This window comes from Suricata suricatta, chromosome 12 (assembly GCF_006229205.1).
Source record: "Suricata suricatta isolate VVHF042 chromosome 12, meerkat_22Aug2017_6uvM2_HiC, whole genome shotgun sequence".
Taxonomy (NCBI): domain Eukaryota; kingdom Metazoa; phylum Chordata; class Mammalia; order Carnivora; family Herpestidae; genus Suricata; species Suricata suricatta.
The window spans coordinates 39,434,195-39,453,004 of NC_043711.1; the positions used below are offsets into that span (position 1 = coordinate 39,434,195).

Sequence of the window (18,810 nt, forward strand, 5' to 3'; positions counted from 1 at the left end):
TCACAACAGACAGGGTGTCTCCGCGGAGTGCTGCTCGAACGTTGTCCAAACCCGATCTCACGTGCCTGTTTTTTTCAGTTTTGTTCTTTGTAAGCTCCAAAGGAGAGGAGTGGCCATGACCTACCTGGATCACGTTGCCATACTGGATTACGGTCCCGAGCAATTTCCTGTTTTCTGTCTCATTCTGCTTCTTTTCCAAGTCTGCAGCATGCTGCGCATGGAGAAGGAAGACTGGTCACCAAGAGCAAACAATGGCCTGTATTTCTCCTCAATGATGCAAAACCAATGTCACTGGTTTATAGGAGAACCACAAAAATAAGCAAATACTGTGCATAGGTATGCCCTGAGGCTAAGCAAAATGACCAAGGGTTCAAGAAGACAAACCCCTATGCCTTTGTTCTGTTGGCATTTTTTGCTTTTTTAAAATGCATTTTTCTTTCAGGCATTCATAGACATCTGCGTAGGTTATGATTATATCAAAAGTTTATATATTTTTGAAAAATAGAGTAGGGGTGGGAGAGAATTTGCATAGCCCTTTTCTGATCTGTAAAGATCCTGTTTTATGGTTTTGGAGAAAAATAAAACTGAATTTAAATAATGGTTTGGGGTGATTTCTGGTTCTGTGTCCTGGAATGAGTTATTTAATATTCATGAGCCTCAGTTTCTACTTTCATAAAATGAGGATAAAATGAGCACCTATGCCTCAGAGGAATCACGTACCATAATTTCAGGTCATTGCAAAATTTATAGAGTTATTATTGTTAGACATTATTATAATTTACTTAATTTTCGTAGTAATTTCCTGAGGGATTATCCCCCTTTAAAAACTTTTTTTGATGTTTTATTTATTTTTGAGAGAGTACGAGTGGGGAGGGGCAGAGAGAGGGGGAGAGGGTCTGAAGTGGGCTCTTCGATGATAGCAGTGAACCTGATGTGAGGCTTGAACACACAAAACAGAAGATCATGAGCTGAGCCAAAGTCAGATGCTCAACTGACTGAGCCACTCAGGTGCCCCATCATCATCCCCTTTTAAAGAAGAGAAAGGCAGCAGCTCTGGGATTAAAAAGTTTTTTCGATGTTGCACAGTTAGCTGGATAATGGGTACACAAGGGATTTGTTACACTATTTACTTTTGTGTACACTTGCAATTTTAGTTAATAATGTCTGATTTTAAAAATCACACATCTGGGGCCTGGGTGGCTCAGATGGTTAAGCTTATTATGACTTTTGGTTTCAGCTCAGGTCATGATCTAAGAGTTTCCAGAGTTTAGGCCCTGTATCAGGCTCTGGCAGCACAGAACCTGCTTGGAATTCTCTCCCTGTCTCTACCCCTCTTCCACACACACTGTCTCTGTCTCTCTCAAAATAAATAAACAACATTTTAAAAAATAAATAAAAATAAAAATCACACATCTATATTTGGGTGTGAGTGCGCGCACACGCACACACACACAATGGAGCCATTACAAAGAATGAGATCCTGCCACTTGTGGCAACACGGGTAAACCTAGAAGGTGTTATGCTAAGTGAAATGAGTCAAAGACCAATATCATGTAATTTCATTTAAATGTGGAATCTAAAAAAACAAAACAAAACAAAACAAAACAAATGACCAAACAAAAAAAGCAGAAACAGACCCAACAATAAGGACAACAAACTGGCAGCTGCCAGAGGGTACAGGGTGAGGGGTGGACAAAGTGAGTGAAGAAGAGTTGGAGGCAGAGGCCTCCAGTTATGGAATGAGTAAGTCACAGGGATGAAAGGCACAGCACAGGGAATATAATCAATGATGTTGTAACAGTACAGTACGTGACAGATGGGAGCTACCCTTAAGGTGGGCATAACACATGGACTTGTCAATCACGATGTTGTACATGTGAAGTAATGTAACCCACATCTGGGTTAACTTCAAATCTGCAGTTACAAATGGGACTGGGAGACACTACCACTCCAAATTTGGTATACTACGGAACCATGTAAAGCTGAAAGGAGTGTTCCAGAATAGTCAGCCAGGGCATCAACATGAACAGCCATTTTTTTTCCCATTTACTTGTACAACTCAGAAAGCTCTGTTATCATATTATAACCATGCTGAAAGGGAACTAGTTTTGTCCTAGGCAATAAAGAAACTGTTGATTGCAGCCTTTTCCCCCAAACCTAGACTGGGTCAAACAGAAGCAAATTAACAAGGAAGAAATTCAGTATCTGGTGGATAATAACACCCTCGTGACCAGGAGTATATTTCAGAACCCTTTCCATTGTTCTTGTCCTGGAGTTTCCCTTTCCTTGAGGCCAGATGCTACCAGATATCAATGAGTTAATGGGCCTCTTTCCCAACAATGAGTCTGCATTTTCACAGCACCCTTCTGGGCTTGGGCTTGGTTCCACACATATTACCTTTACCATCTTGGCCAAGTTATTAATCTCACCAAGCCAAACTCAGCATTCTTATTCACAAAACAGGGACAAACACAAGCCTTTCTGGGCATCTGTGAGGATTAGGGAAAATAAATTCAATAAGTTCTAATTATTATTATTATACTTAAGTTTCTAAAATTAAAAAATGTCCTAATGATGAGAATTTCAACTAGTGAACTAAGTGGGCTGGTTGAAGGATCTCTCCATTTCCTTCAAATTCAGCATCTGCTCTACCTTCACCTTGAATGTAGGTATTTTTGGGAAAGTACATCTTTTGACAAAAATAAGCTGCAGAAAGCAATGTTAAACCACAAAGAAACCACATTGCAGGAGAGCATGATCTGCCTGTATCCGTGTAGATCACTTTAAGTTTCTCACGTGTGTCTCAACTCTGTAAAACAATGGTCTATTCAGAGGCATCCTACCCTCCTTCTCTCTCCTAGAATTAGTTACCAGCTTGCTCTTCTCAGTTACACAACGATAAAATCCACTAGGTTCAAGGCATATCCAGAAATAATACCCGAGTGAATGACATGGTAGTCCTAGGCATCCAAACTGCTTCAGCACTGTTGGTAGCTCTCCCTTCCCCTCCATCCATGTCCTCCCTTCGTTTGCTCCCACCTCCTGTTCTGCCTGGTCTCATGCTGGCTGCACCCCTCAGAGACTCCTACAGTATCCACAGGGTCAGCAGGTAGTTTTCCAAACACGAAACTGGGCTGAATCTACTTGGAAGGAAGGTTTATACTTTTAACAGAGGCATTTTTTCTCTCTGCTAAGTAGTTGTCTCAGCTAACAGGGACAAGAGATTCAAGAAAACAATGTCAAAGTGGGGAAAATCAATACCTTCAGTAAAATAAAATTTAACAACTTCCAACAAAAATAGTTTTTGTCTACTCAAAACCCCACAGTAAGTTTTCATCTTTAGTAGATCACAAAGCCATATTTCTCGGTCTTAAATGATATAAAGATTACTGTGTAAGAGAGAAAACTCTCAGGGATGTTCCTCTTACTCTCAATTTCCAGTGGTCTCAGTTTAAGTAGCACTAATCTAAAATAGTAAGTCCTACCTATGCCTCAATGGAGGACAAAAGTGGTAACTCAGTGTTTGCTGAAGCATCAAAAAAAAGCATCAAGTTAATCATCAAGAAGGCATTTTTCCATATTAAAAACTAATTAAAAACCACCAGCTTCACAGATTCAAGGGCATTTGTCTAAAAATATATAAAAGGTAAAATTAGAAAATAATATTGGAGAATAAGTACCTAAGAACCTCGCTCAAAATACCCAAAGTCATATCTGCAATTCTCCTTAAAGGGTTTAATGATAACCCAGCCTAGGTAACTACTGAATGAACCAATGCATTAACCTTATGGGCCATTCAAAGAATTCACTTTTCCTACGAGCGCTCTTTGTCCAAATTATATCACTGTTTGCTAAATATGTAAAATACCGAATGTATTCATTTGAGTTCACCCATCAGTCCATAGCTAACTCCTTACACAAAGCCAAATTCGGGTTTTAGACAAGAATATCCTTTGGGATTTTTAAGTTCAACAGGTGAGGCACAGATTGCTACAAAGATAGTAAGGTACTAACGAGACCTGGGCCTACTGATGAAGGTTGTTTTACCCCTGCACAGAGTGGGATTTTGTCTGTTAAACCCTTCAAGTACATTCTAAGGAATGGCCCACACTTTAAGACAATGAATTAATATATCTATCTGAAGGATAACCTGGCAACATCTCTCATAAAGTTTTTCAATGGGCACAACTTTGATTTAGCAATCCCATTTCCAGAAAGTTCTCCTTAAAAGATAATCTTGCACATATGCAAGTCCATAACAACTAGTTTCAATACTGTAAAACTGTCAGGGTTCTGAATACAACCCGCCCCGCAAGGATTGGCTATCTAAAATTAAAGTACTGGTATTCAGTGTAGGAGCCACGTAGCCATTAAACCGAAGGTAAAAGATTCTTATTTATTCATAACCCAGTAAGTGAATAAAACCAGGTTAAAGGAGGAGAAGACAGTATATTCCCATTGATACTTCCTAATGTAGAAATACGAGAACATAATAGGGGCTGAGAGGTGGGAGAGGGACACATCAAATATAAACCAACATTATAGATGAGGAGTAAAATTTAAAGATTACATTATTTTTTCCCCCTTTTCTTACTTATGAATATTTTGGAATTCTTTTTCTTTAATACTCATGTATGTTATTTCTTCAAAAACTTAACCATATCTCTATGACAAATAGCCTGGATTTTTTTTAAGGCATCTTAAATGTGTTACCTTTTCAACGTTTAAAACCTAATAATTTACCTGTTGCTCCCTTCCCTTCCACACTGGGTTGAGGACTATTTTGTTCTGAGGAAGAAATCACACTTAATGCTACAGTCTCTAGCACCGTGGTTACCATGGATATTACCATGCTTCCTAAGCAACATCAAGGTCACCCCTATCATAGCCACCTGTTATTTTACTTCAGAAATAGACAAACCATTATTCAATTACTACAGAAAGGTCACTGGAACAGTGGGGAGAAGTTATTTTAGGTCAACAAGTCCTGAATTGTGTAATAGGACATGGAATTAAGGCTTCTGAAAACAAGCGATACAATACTCAGTCTTCCAAACAGAACAGATCGGTCACTCCTCTGGTTCTTCGTGGCTTGTCAAAACTATGACTTAATGTAATTGACTGTTTCTCAGAACCAAAACAATATCGGTCAAAATGCTGTCAGAAAACAGTAGTCAAGGCCTGTAGAACACATTATATGATGTGCAGGTGGAAGAAGCTCATTTTGCCAAGAGACTTTTGAGAAATCAGGACCAGAAGAGTTAGAATCCAGTTAGAGGGAATGAACACACAGTAACCAGCCACTAGATGTCATTCTCCTTCAGAATGCTGTTTCTATGTTGCTCATCCTAGTCAAAGGAAAGTCAAGTGGTCTAGACAACTAATTCCTTAAATGGAATTAATTTAAAATAATCTGACCTTTGATTGGGGTGCTGCACAGTAGTTGACAAAAATAAAAATCAAAACCCACTGGAGACCAGCCATCAACCCCCAAAGGCAAGTGGCTGCCCAAAATACAGCATTTTCATGACTGCACTAAAACATGTACATGACTTCCAGACACTTCAGGGGGAAAAAAGGTCCAAATAAGCAGTAAAGTAGGAAATGCACAAAGTCAACACCCAAGTCACATCAGGAATCCCAAATCAGGGAAAACTACTGGTTTCCTTTTAACAAGTATTTTAAAGAATAAACAGCATGAAATAAATAACTTATTGTCTTTTTTTTAAATAAAGACTTGAGAGTTCTTGATCACCTTTAGGATTACATTTTTTTCCAATGTGCAGCTTTTTTTCATAGTTCATTCATGGGAAGGAGCAATGAAAGGAATTTCCATTGAAAGGAAACATAATACCTATCATAGGTTGCGAACAGGTGACTAAAGGACCCCATCCAGCTTGAGACATTACTGTGCTAAATGTGTCCTTTAAACTTTTAGTTGCTGACATTTTAAAAAATTTGAGATAATAGGGGCACCTGGGTAGCTCACTTGGTTGAGCGTCCGGCTTTGGCTCAGGTCATGATCTTGCGGTTTGTGGGTTTGAGCCCTGTGTCGGGCTCTGTGCTGACAGACAGCTCAGAGCCTGGAGCCTGCTTTGGATTCTGTGTCTCCCTCTCTCTCTGACCCTCCCCTGCTCACGCTGTGTCTCTCTCTCTCTCAAAAATAAATAAAACATATTAGAAAAAAATTTTAATTTGAGATAATAGACATAAAGCACCAGTTTTTAGCTTCTCTGGAGAAAGCAGAAGATGTGGCAGCAGCTCTGAGCCCACCTTCCCACGCAGCAACGGCAGGGGAGTGGATCTGCCCCCTCTGGACCCACAAGCACTTAGCAACCAAGCCCACCAAGTTCCCTTATTTCAGTTAGCTTCCTGCATGATGAAGAGGAATCTCAGTGTACAACCCCTGCTGTAAAAAGCACAGGAGAAGGAAGGTTCTGAGATGTCCTAGTAAGATCTTACTGATCAGAATGATTTTCATACCAGAAAAAGAAAGGCAGAGCTACAGAAGACACACTTCTTGCAAGAAAACCTCACAGGCGTACACACTAAATAGCTCACGCAAGAGACATGCAAGATTAAACAAACCCATTCAACTGGATTCCCATAGTCTCCAACGCAGACTTTAGGAGGACCCTGGCTCATCACAATGGTTGGGGGAGGTGAGGGTGCTACTGATACTGAGTGGACAGGAGCCAGGACCGCTGGATGCCCTGAAATGCATGGTACAGTCCTGTGTAGGGATGAAGCATCAGTCACCGTGGACAATGCTATGTCTGGTTGACATGCCCATGGCTTAACAGGTGGTCTGCAATTTCTGGGTCTAGCCCCTCACTCCACTTTACAGATCAACAAAAAGCACAGTTTTGTATGGTTTAATTATTACCATTAATACATGTGTCCAAAATGCAAGTCCTATTTAATAAAAGGAAGAGGACACATTGCACTCTTTCTAACACTACCAAGAGCTGATGACCATTTTGGAAAATCACATTACAAAAATCATGCTTTTTTGTGGCCAGTACTACATACCTACTTGAGTCACCATCTTTGGCTGCCTCACACACAGAGTTTATACAAATAGGCAAGAGCATTTATTTCCTTAAATCCTATAGAATAATCATGTCTGAGCATTAACTTAGTAAAGCACACAATTACAAGATTTATTACTTTCCTATTACTTCTCCTTTATAATTCTTTTTTTAAAAATTGTATCTTCAGGGGCACCTGGGTGGAGCAGCTGGTTAAGGGTCTGACTTTGGCTCAGGTCATTATCTCACGGTCTGTGGGTTAGAGTCCCACATCAGGCTCTGTGCTGAGCTCAGAGCCTGGAGTCTGCTTCGGATTCTGTGTCTCCCTCTCTCTCTGTCCCTCCCCTGGCATGCTATCTCTCTCAAAAATAAACAAACATTAAAAAATTGGTATCTTCAGAGGTTGCATTATTTATGAATGTTATTTTCTGTTCATAAAGTTACATAATATTTGTTCTTAAGAGGTAGTAATCAGTCTGTTGAGGTTGAGACTATCTGCCCTAAAACCATGATAGTGATGCAATTCGTGAAGTATTCAAAACAATCTCTCTGTTTCTGTTCTTTCTTCTTTTCCTACTCTGACTCCCACAGATGCTTCACACTGAGACTCATCACTTCTTCCTCCAGGAAGCCCTCCCTGACTACCATATCACCACTGCTTATTCACAAAGATGGATTTGGGTGCCCCTTCTAGGTGTTTCCACAACCTCGTGGGTGCTTTTAGGTTCACCCTATAATAGTACTTGCCACACTATCTTGTCACCACCTCTTTATTCTTGATCAACAATTGAACTCCCAAAGGGTTCAGATACTGTCACGGTTTCATCACCATCACCTAGCACACTGCTCATTTATTCAGCAAGTACTTCTTGAGCACCTACTATGTACCAGACACTATTCTAGGCATTGGGGATACAGTGATGATCATGCCAGCCATTGGTTTTCATCCTGTGGATCTCTCATTTTAATAAGTGAGAAAGGAAAGCACTAAATATAAGTGTATATTATCAGTGCTGAGAAAAATCTAAAGAAAGGAAGCAAACAGGGCATTACTAGATAAGGAGGTGAGGAGAGACCTCACTGAGATAACACTTAAACAGAGACATGAAGGAGACAAAGGTGTTAACATGGGAAGAGTGAGGAGGAAAATGGTCTCAATACAACAAATAGAAAGCACAGAAAGAGCAAAGCTGTTAAGAGTCTGGTGCTCAGGGCGCCTAGGTGGCTCAGTCAGTTGAGCGTCTGACTTGATTTTGGTTCATGTCATGATCTCATGGTTTCAAGTTTGAGCCCCACATCAGGCTCTGCCCTGACAGTGAGGAGCCTGCTTGAGATTCTCTCTCTCCCTCCCTCTCTCTCTGCCCCTCCCGTACATGCTCTCTCTCTCTCTCTCTCAAAATTAATAAATAAACTTAGAAAAAAGAGTTAAGAGTCTGTGGTGCTCAAAACAGTGAACTAAAATAAAGCTAGTAGAGCATAATGAGTGTAGCTCAGAGGCCTCAAAGGAGAAAGCAGGGGCCAGCAAGTAAAAAGTTTTAAATGCAATGGGAGTGACCTGCCTGTGTGTTCTCACAGTGTACAATAAGCTCATGGAGGCTGGGGACTGGGTCTTTTCATCATACCGAGAGCACCCAACCGCCACCTAACACAGTATCAGTGAATAAAGAAGGTCCTTCACACAATCCTTCTCTACAAGACGCAGCTGGTTGTGACTCTGCCACATATTAGTCCAGGAAAGCCAGCGTGACAGGTGACCTGGTAAGTTCCATGGTGCTCACGGCTACTCTACGTCTTCAACTGTTACCGCTGTCTCAAGACTTTTTTTTTTTTTCTGTTGGTAAATATTTGAGTGCCTACTACATGTTGTAGACACAAAGGATACAGCAATGAGCAAATCTGATACAAATCTGTGTCCTCAGGTAGTTTACCTATTAGTGGGGGTATCCAGGCGATACAATAAATGAGACAGATCATGATAAATAACACTGAGAAAAATAAAGCAGGAAAAGGAGATAGTGAATGGGCTGCACTTTTAATACTACTACATTGGATATATGTCATGTCTTTCTTCTAAACAAAGTAGTTCTGCACAAATTAGCCTCACAGAATAATTAGGTCATCTAGATACTAGGCACTAAAAAAACTATGTCACCATTTTACAGATGAAAAAGCGTGCTCAGAGAGGCTCAAAAACTTGCTTATGGTCACACAGCACATTAGCAGTGGAAACCGCTTCTCTCTTATATGCCAAGATAATAGTCAAGATAAATACCATGATAGTAGCTTAAATTTATTAAGCACTTACTATATTGCAGGTACTGTTCATGTACCTTTTATGTTTCATTTCATGTAATTCTCACAGCAGTCTCCTGGTGTGGAAATTATTACCGTTCCCATTTTTAAGCAGGGAAGGAAGACACCAAATAGCTAATTAATGCCCCCAAGATCAGCATTTAGTGAGTGATGCAGCCAGAATTTGTTTCCGGAACTTACGCTCATAACCAGTACTGCAGCCAGTCATCCGGGAAATGGAATGGCTAAGCAAAGAGTAACTCTCAAGGTATCTCAGGCTGACTATGATCTTTCCCTCCTTAGGGTCAGCTCCCATTTACCCCTTTAACAAAGGACATACGAAACCCCGTACCCAGAGCTGGAGGGGTGCAACACTAACCCATTTCACTCAGACATTACCCAAGCGGCCACTCCTGAGACCCTCATCACAGACAGACACCTCGTAATACATACGTGCAGTTTGTTGAGCAGGACTGCGTCAGTTGTGCTGTTTGCCCCTGGCTTGGCAGCCTTCCAGAACTGCTTCTGGGCAGAGTAGCGATTCATGGGACATAGCTTAAAGAGGCAATCTAGAAGAGAAACAAACAAAAATGTTTTTGAGGAAGTACATGTATTCAACCTATAAAAAGGCTTTGCCCTTTTATTTATATAAGGCATTATAGATTATATGTAAATATAAATGACAAGATACAAGGTCATTTTAGGAAACTCTCCTCTGACATTTAATCCTCATCACCACAATGGTGGCGCCAGATGAGGAAACGGGCTTTTAGAAACTTAGTCAATTGATGTGCCATTGTCACCGGCCAGTTAGTGGCACAGCTAGGACTCAGAGTCCAGAGCTCTTGAAGTTCTCCCATAGTTATCTCCTTTCCTTCATGACGGACAGCTAGAAGGACAGACATCCTGGTTATATGCAAGAACACAAGCATTTTCTTTTGTAAATATAACTCTCTTCAATCCAAATACCTTTTTAAAAAACTACTACAGAAGTCTTTTTGCAGGGACCTCCTAGGGCAGTGGTCTCATGAGCACCACGCACTGGACAATTCTCGGGAGAACAGAATATCTGGGGTGGTGCTGAGACAGTACCCACCCGGCCCCTCAACATGAGCACATTGCACTGTGCTCCCACTTGGGTATGCCTGTGCTCATGTGACTTTATATACTGCCTTAGGTAGTACAGCTAGCCCACACCAAACAGACTAGTGGCCTGAAAATATTTCTGCAAAGAAATCTAAACATTGAAGACAATGGTAATGCAAACACAGCAAATGAGGAGAAGGCACAATCAACCATTCCCATGTTCCTCTTGTAAGCCACTCCACAGAGAAAATAATGATGATCGAAAAACAAAACCAAACCACCTGTAAGCCTAAGATCACCTAGATAATAAAAATGCTAAAAACCATTTAAAGTATTGTCTCTAATGATTAGCCTTACCCTATAGCACTTCTGTGCCTTCCAGTATGATGATCTTAACAGGATCATCATGACTGACAGGATACTTACTACACTATGGTTTAATCTTCATCTTTTCATGAATGTCTATTTTCTTGCTTATTTTTATAGTGTATACAATATATTAGTATAGTGACACATACATAAAACTTTTATATATACATATATATACATAATTTAGGGATGTATTTGTCAAACTTTTTGATAGGGATATGTCACCAATAAAGTTTAGAAATAATTGCTCTTAAAAAAAAGAATTAATGGCTCTTAAAAACTATAATAGTGACACCTATCCCCTGAGAAATTTATATATTGACATACTTATGTTTTCAAATGGTTAAGTATTTATAGGATAAAATTAGTAACTTTGGAATGAAAATCTAGATTGGAAAAAATATACCCTGAAATATTTCAGAACAAACTCCTAAGGAAATTCAACCTACTAACCACACACTTTTTCTCATCTGTTCACTAAAACAGATTTTCTTAAAGGACCTTGAACAATATCGAGTTATTACAGTTACCAACTAACACTCTCACAGCAACAAAATTCACTTGCTATCAAGTATGTAGACACTACAACTTTGCTGTAATTCAGACCACCATTTCTTTTAGTTCTAATCAGTGAATTTTTACTGCACAAATACATTGTTGAGGAAAAATAATAAAAGATCATTCAACTGTAGAAATAAAAAGTACTTTCCTCTTTTCTATAATCTCCTTCATCACTAAATATTCCTATCTAGTCATAAGCAGTTATAAGGTATATCTACCTCATTAAGAACATAACCAACGTAATCATCAAAGTAACCACTGGAACGTATGAAAGATGCCATCTAGATCTTTAGAAAAGAAAGGACACCACACGTGACTTATTTAAAAATAGAGCTGCTAGCCCCACCTCTTATGAATGCCACAGGTCACTGTCACTGTATCAGTGGTCACTTAATGACCTAATTGAGACAGTATTTCTACCAGTATGATATATGTGAACCCTCTATTTACCCCATGAACAATTATACACAACCATGAAACTATTGGTCAGCTTTTAAGGTCCTATCTTCAGCACAGGAGAGAGGGTGGACAAAGGGTGGGCTGAGCAAGGGTAACTTCCTTGATAATCATCACATGACTTCAAAAGGGCATTCAAAGCATGTATGCCATTGGTATAAGTATTTGACACAGGACTAACTTTCCATGTATGCCATTGGTTTTAATATTTGACACAGGACTTACTTTATGGACCAAACAGGGTAGACAATTTCAAATTTCATCAATAATGAAAGTAAAATGGTTTTTTCCTCCAACAAACTTCACGTGATAATAGCTAAATGGTATGAACTGCAAACAAAAGAGTTTAAGTTGATTCTAGAAACAATCGGGATGGAATCATAATGCCAGTGGATTAACATGCAATGGGAAGAACCATTCTACAATGTTCATGGGACAGCCAAGTCACACATCCGCCTAACAAGTAAATGCGCCACAACACAGGCTCAGAACCTCAAGTGACTTTACATTCACCAAGGATGAGAGTATAAATTTAAGCACTATTGATCCCACCAAAGCCTTGCCATGACTTCCACACCAACTATTTTCCTGGGACAAAACAATGCACTGCATTGGATTAAGTGTATTTACAACCAATCAGCTATGTAAACATAAGAGATGCTAACAAACTAGTAACAGAACCAAATTAGCTTTGCTGATTTTGTCCTGTCTTCCCAGTTGCTTAGCAACCGATTCAAAGAGAAAATTAAATTAAGCAATTTAAATGTGATGTTAAACTAAGCTTCCAAAATTCTGCAAGTCAGCGTCTCCACATTGCCCTTTGCTATTTGGATGGCCCAGCAGGACAAAACTAAAGTTCCACTGGATCTTAATACAGTGCTAAGTATAGAAATACACAAATACAGGAAACCCAATAAAAGAATACATATATATGTATATATATATGTATATATATGTATATACATACACACATACACACACACATATATATTTGAGGGAAGGGGGTATGTATGTGTGTGCGTGCGTGTTCATATATATATGAACACGCACGCACACACACACACAGGAGTTTGATCTCACCCCAAAGAAATGCCACAAAGAATACCTTATGTGACAAGTGTTATTTTAGGCCTTTGAAGAATAAACTAAACTAAGCTTTCAAAAAATTATTCCTGAATATTCCTAAGCTTTAGCAGATGCCATGCTGGGCTAGCACAGAAGTTAGCTAAAAAGAGAGCTGGGTTAAGTGCTAAAGGGCTGAGTGGGCTGGAACCCAGACAGAACAGGCCATGGGTGATCTTCCATGGTTTTAACAGCATCCTAGAACTTGGTGGAAGGGAGAGCGTTCAACTGCTTGAAGATGCATGAGCTATGAAATGATCACGTATGGTGTATACAGCTAAGAGAAGAGGAAGTCAAGAGGAGCCGCAGGTGTGCAACAGCGTCCCTGGGGGAGTGAAAAAGCAAAGAGGCCCAGAGGGAGCCACATTAAGGTCTAAGTCAGAATATAAAAGCTGCCAAAAGAACAGCCGAAACCCCACTCTCTCCATACCACCCTCCAGAATAAAGGTTCCCGAGGGCTGAGATTTTGGTCTGTTCTGCACTCACTTGTAATCCAGGCCCTCTGAATACAGAAGGAGCTTGGTGATGGCTGCTGAATTAATGACCGATTGTGCTGTAATCTCTATGGCTGCCCAAGTGAGGGCAGGTATGTCCTCTCAAGATGCCTCCAGTTCTAAGTCCCCAGGCATCTAGGCACGGATTTAATTACCATTTATTAAAATGCCTACTGTGTGTTGGGTGTGGTCCTGGGTGCTGAAACTAAAACACAGAACCCAACTCACAGGTTTCTTAGAACAATCTTAATGACAGCAAAAAACTAAAGACACTAGTTGAACTACATCAAGTGAAAAGTACGATGGAGGCTTTATGTACTAGTGAGAATTATATGCTGACACAACGTGGCTGGTGTAGGGCAGCAGCATTTACCCAGGGCCATGGGGGTGGGTGCTCGACCACAGGGGCACCTGACCCAGAACTCAGGGTATGAAGGGGCCACCTTGATAAACATCTGAAAGCAATCCTTCCAAGAGGAAAGGACTAGCAAGCACAAGGGCCCTCGAGTGAAAGACATTTTGGCAGGGTTAAGTAAAAAATAGGAAAAAAAAATGGTCCGGCAGATACTGGGCCAAAGTGAGAGTTACAAGAGAGGTGGTCAGAGAAGCCCGCAGAGGACCATTGTGAAGGGCTGTGTAGACCCTGGGGAGGCATGTAATGGTTATTCTAAAAACAGTGAGAAGTGACCCCAGGACTTTAAGCAAAGAAAACCCTGATAAGGGGAGCCTTTGGGTTTTTTGGTCTGTTTGTTTGTTTTTGGGGTCAGTGCCTACTAAGAAAAAGAAGGCTGGGGAGGGGAAGCTTTGGGGAGAGAAGTAGAAATCAGTATTTTTAGCTATGCTTAGTTTGAGGTGCCTATGAAACATCCAAGCTGAAATGTTGAGTAAGCCATCCATCAACTAGCAGGCTGGAAATACAGGAGTTATTTAAGGAGTTGGGGTGGGGGTGGGGCAGAGCAGGAGGATGGGGATGCTGAAAAGGAGGAAAGTTGAGGATATCGCCATTACCAATACAATGTAACTATTCATCTGCAACTAGGCAGGGCAGAGTAAAGACCCTCCTTCCCCTTTGCCCTCCTTCCAGAAGAAGGAGTCTCTCAAGAATAAACATTAACAATTAAAAAAAAAAAGAGAGAGATACAAATCATCTAGAAACACAGGGGTAGATGCGAGTAGACAGTGTGAAAACACTTTAAATTATTGTCTCTGGAAAGTGGAAGGCTTGAGGTGTCAAACATGAAACTGTTACTTTTATTCTTCATTTTATCACTATTTGAACTTTTTGGAGGTGAAATTCACATAACATTAATATTAACCATTTTGCTTTTATTTTTTGACTTTTTTATTTTTTTAATGTTTTATTCATGTTTTGAGAGAGAGAGAGAGAGAGAGAGAGAGAGATTGATTGATTGATTACAAGCAGAAGAAGGGCAGACAGTCTGAGGCAGACTGCAGGCTCCAAGCTGTCAGTAAAGAGCTTGACACGAGGCTTGAACTCAGGAACTGCAAGATCATGACCTGAGCTGAAGTTGGCTGCTTGACTAAGACACCCAAGCGCCCCTTAATTTTATTTTTTAAAGATGTTATTTTTTAAGTAATCTCTACATCCAACATGGGGCTTGAACTCACAACCCCAAGAATCACATGCTCTACCAACTGAGCCAGCCAGGCAACCCAAAATTAACCATTTTAAAGTAACAATTCAGTGACATTTAGAACATCACAATGTTCTGCAACCACCACCACTACCTAGGTCCAAAACACTGTCATCACCCCCCAAAGAAAACACTGTATCGATGAAGTTCATTCCCACCCCCAAAATTTCACTTTTCAAAGAATGTGCACATACCATTGAAAATATTGAGCATTTTAAAATAACCTTTTTGTACTTAAAGGCATTTCAGTTTTTAATGAGTTATCACTCTGCACCCACGTGACAAAAGGCAACAAGCTGGATCATTAGTGGGGATGTAGAAACCTTTCTGCACTGCTGATGGATAGGCAGACTAGTGCACCAACTAGGTATAAGTCACTTCATGCAGATACATAGAACCTGTAACATATACTCCGGCAATTCTGCTACTGGGCATACATTCCAAAGATATCTCCCACAGGCCCTCAGGTCAGGTCTCCCACTTGGAGGAGGAGGTTCCCTTAGGGAAGAGGGCCACCAGAAGGCTCACCTGCTCTTAATTACATTGTCCTTGAAAGAACACAGAACTGGTATCACCAGTCATCAATGATAACCAAACACATGACCCCACCATGATATAAGGAGCTAAAAGATGCAGTTCAGGTGAGTGCCAAGAAAGAAGGAGTCTGCTGTGTAGCTAGCTGTCCTTGAAATTAGCCAAGTGTCCATTTCACTCTTTCCTACCACCATGCACCGGCTGGAGTTGTAGCTGTAAACTAGACAGAAATAGACCCTTCTTTCATAGAATTTGAGCTCTTCCAACCTACTTCAGTGACCAAAAACACAATAATGAACAAGCCATCATTTTCTTAAAAAATTCTTCATTCACCCATCATATATAAATGCAACTTTCTATAGAGAGAAATCAAAGGGAGAATTTAAGTAAGTTACAAGTATAAAAATTTTAAGTGTTGGTCATTCATATCCTGCCTTCTTCCATAATGGATAAAAGGCAGAAGAATAAAAATTTCAAGATTAACAAAGAGAAGACAGAGTATTAACTCCCCAATAATGAAGTTAAGATTTAAAAGAAGTAATGAAAGGGGAATACAAAAAAATTCTTATTTTAAGTGTTCTCCCACTTCAGATTTACTACACTAAAGGTTTCAAAGGGTACGGCTTCTTCATCATTCTGTTCCCTATTGCATTCAATAAAATATCAGCCAATAAATAAATGGATACTCAAGGTGGAAGAGTACTCTAAAATGGCAGTTCATAAAAGTAAAGCCTACTCATATTTCCAACAAAAGCCTTCCATGAACAAGTAATTAACTCCCATTCACTGAGAGGAAACCAGTACAACACACTGTTGTGTCTGTTGCTTGCTAATCACATTTCCCAAGTCATGACAGGAGTCCTTTGAAGTTAAGTGACATTTTCCAACTGGGACTGGAAAACAGACCTTCCATTACCTGTCTGCACAAAAATATACACATTGTGATTAAGAGACAAAGGAAATCGAGGTAATTTTTTCCCACTTAGGCAACTAGATACTTTTTTCTGAGTAAAAAACTTAGGACAGTAATTGTGTCAGAGTACAAACTTCTAAGTAGTAAGTAAGTCCTAGAAATTTAATGCACAGGATAGTGAATGTAGACAACAATGTGATACAATCATCCAATTTGCTAAGAAACTAGAACTGGGTTATTCCAATCACTAAAAAAAAAAAAAGGATAATTACATAAGAGAAAGTGTTGCTAATTATTGCTACAAAAGCAATCACATTATAATATATAAATGTATCAAATTATCAAGCTGTATACCTTCAGTTTACAACAGTGTTACATGCCAAATATATTTCAGTTAAAAAATATATGTAAGTGGCGCCTGGGTGGCTCAGCTGGTTAAGCGTCTGACTCCTGGTTTTGGCTCAGGCTTTGATCTTACAGTTCTTTAGTTCGAGCCCCATGTCAGGCTCTGTACTGCCAGTGCAGAGCCTGCTTAGCATTCCCTCTCTCTCTCTCTCTCTCTCTCTCTCTCTCTCCCCCCCCTACTTGTGCTCTCTCTCAAACAAGCAAACATTAAAATAGAAAAAAAATTTTTAAATAAAAAATACATGTAAAAAAAAAAAAGGAAAACCCCAGCTGACTACATGCAAGGCTGCTATCCTCTACTGTCTTCCCCTTTCCTGGTTGTTGGGCCATCACTCACAAAAAACATTAATAAAGTGCGAACATCGATACATATTTCCCTTTTGATCTGCTTTAACTCAACCAGTTAAATTTTTATTTACCAATTTTCAAGCTTTATTGAAAATAATCCATTTTAAAGGCAAGGACTCTTCCCACTAGGCAAGACAAAAGTATACACAGACGTCCTCCAGCTGCAACCTTAACACAAGCATCTGCCGGCCCCTGGCTGTCAGATGTCCCGCCCTCTGCACCTGGACACACCGATGCACAGACCCGGAGCTACAGAACGATCACTTGTGACAGCAGAGTCAGATGTCCAGGGGCAGTATGCACAGTGGGTCAACAAGGGGTGACAGGTCACTGTGACAGAAGTGGTAGCCCCCACGAAGGGCTCCTAAGCAAAGACCTGGTGGTGCTCCTGCAGCTCCCTTCATACCTGAGCCTAGCTGCATCCCTGCTGGTTCTGTGCCCTAGCCGATCATTCTTCCAGCAGTTAGCTTTTTGACTTATCTTAATTGGTTTCCATGGTTTACAACCAAGAGTCCTAGCCGAACTGCAGAGTAAAAGACCACTTCACTTTGCTGGCAATGGAAATAAACAAAGACTTTTACCATTACCTAAGAGAATGCCAGAAAGAGACAATGAATCTGGAAACCTGAGTTCCAGTCCTGGTCCCGCCCTGCACTAGCTCAGGAGTACTGGCTAGGTTACTGAAGCACTGTGTCTTCATGTCTTCCTCTGGCAAATGAGTCACCCCTAAGGGACCACAGGCCCTTGAGACCTGATGGGGTATAACACACCAGATCAGGTAATTCATCAAGAACCCAGATACAGAATGACTGAAGTGGATACAGCTCTGCAATCTAGCTGACTAGGTTTTTTTTTTTTTAATGTTTATTTATTACTGAGACAGAAACAGAGCATGAGTGAGGGAGGGGCAGGGAGAGAAGGAGATACAGAATCCAAAGCAGGCTCCAGGATCTGAGCTGTCAGCACAGAGCCCAACGTGGGGCTGGAACCCACAATCCGTGAGATCATAACCTGAGTCAAAGTTGAACACTCAACGGACTGAGCCACCCATGCTCCCCTCTAACTGACTAGGTTTAAAGCTCAGCTCCATCATCTGAATTGTCTGATCTTGGAGAAAATTATACAATCTGTATAAGTTTTTGTTTCTTGCCAATAAAAGCACAATAACCACAATGAATAACTACAAACTAACGTAAACAATTAACTACTTCATTTAAAGCACTTAGTAAAGATCCTGACAGAGTAAACACTCAATAAATATTCACCACTGTTACAGAATGAATAAACAGACTGCACACCCATTCTACACTGCAGTGTTGGAAGAATACAGTGGATTTCACTAATTATTTTGAGTGAAAGAAGTGTAAGCAAAAAAAAAAATCCATTTAATGAATCCATTTACATGAATTCAAAAACAGGCAATACTAATCTATAGACAGATAGTCCAAATACTGTTTACCTTTGTTGGGGGACTGAGGGAGGGATAATTCCTGCGAAGGGGCACTTTCTGAGGTGCTAGAAATGGTCTCCACCTCAGTGTGGGT

At 40.2% G+C, this 18,810-nt stretch overlaps 1 protein-coding gene across 7 annotated transcripts in view; it reads right to left on the reverse strand.

Annotated features, from left to right (window-relative positions):
- ITPR1 (inositol 1,4,5-trisphosphate receptor type 1) overlaps positions 1 to 18,810 on the reverse strand; it is a 324,913-nt gene that overhangs the window by 196,936 nt on the left and 109,167 nt on the right. For all 7 annotated transcript variants that reach the window (XM_029918487.1, XM_029918486.1, XM_029918483.1 and 4 more), the window contains exons 5-6: positions 9,777 to 9,892; positions 125 to 211 (exon numbers count right to left, since the gene is read on the reverse strand). In XM_029918487.1, coding sequence (XP_029774347.1) covers positions 125 to 211; positions 9,777 to 9,892 — 203 coding nt within the window. The remainder of the gene's footprint in view (positions 1 to 124; positions 212 to 9,776; positions 9,893 to 18,810) is intronic.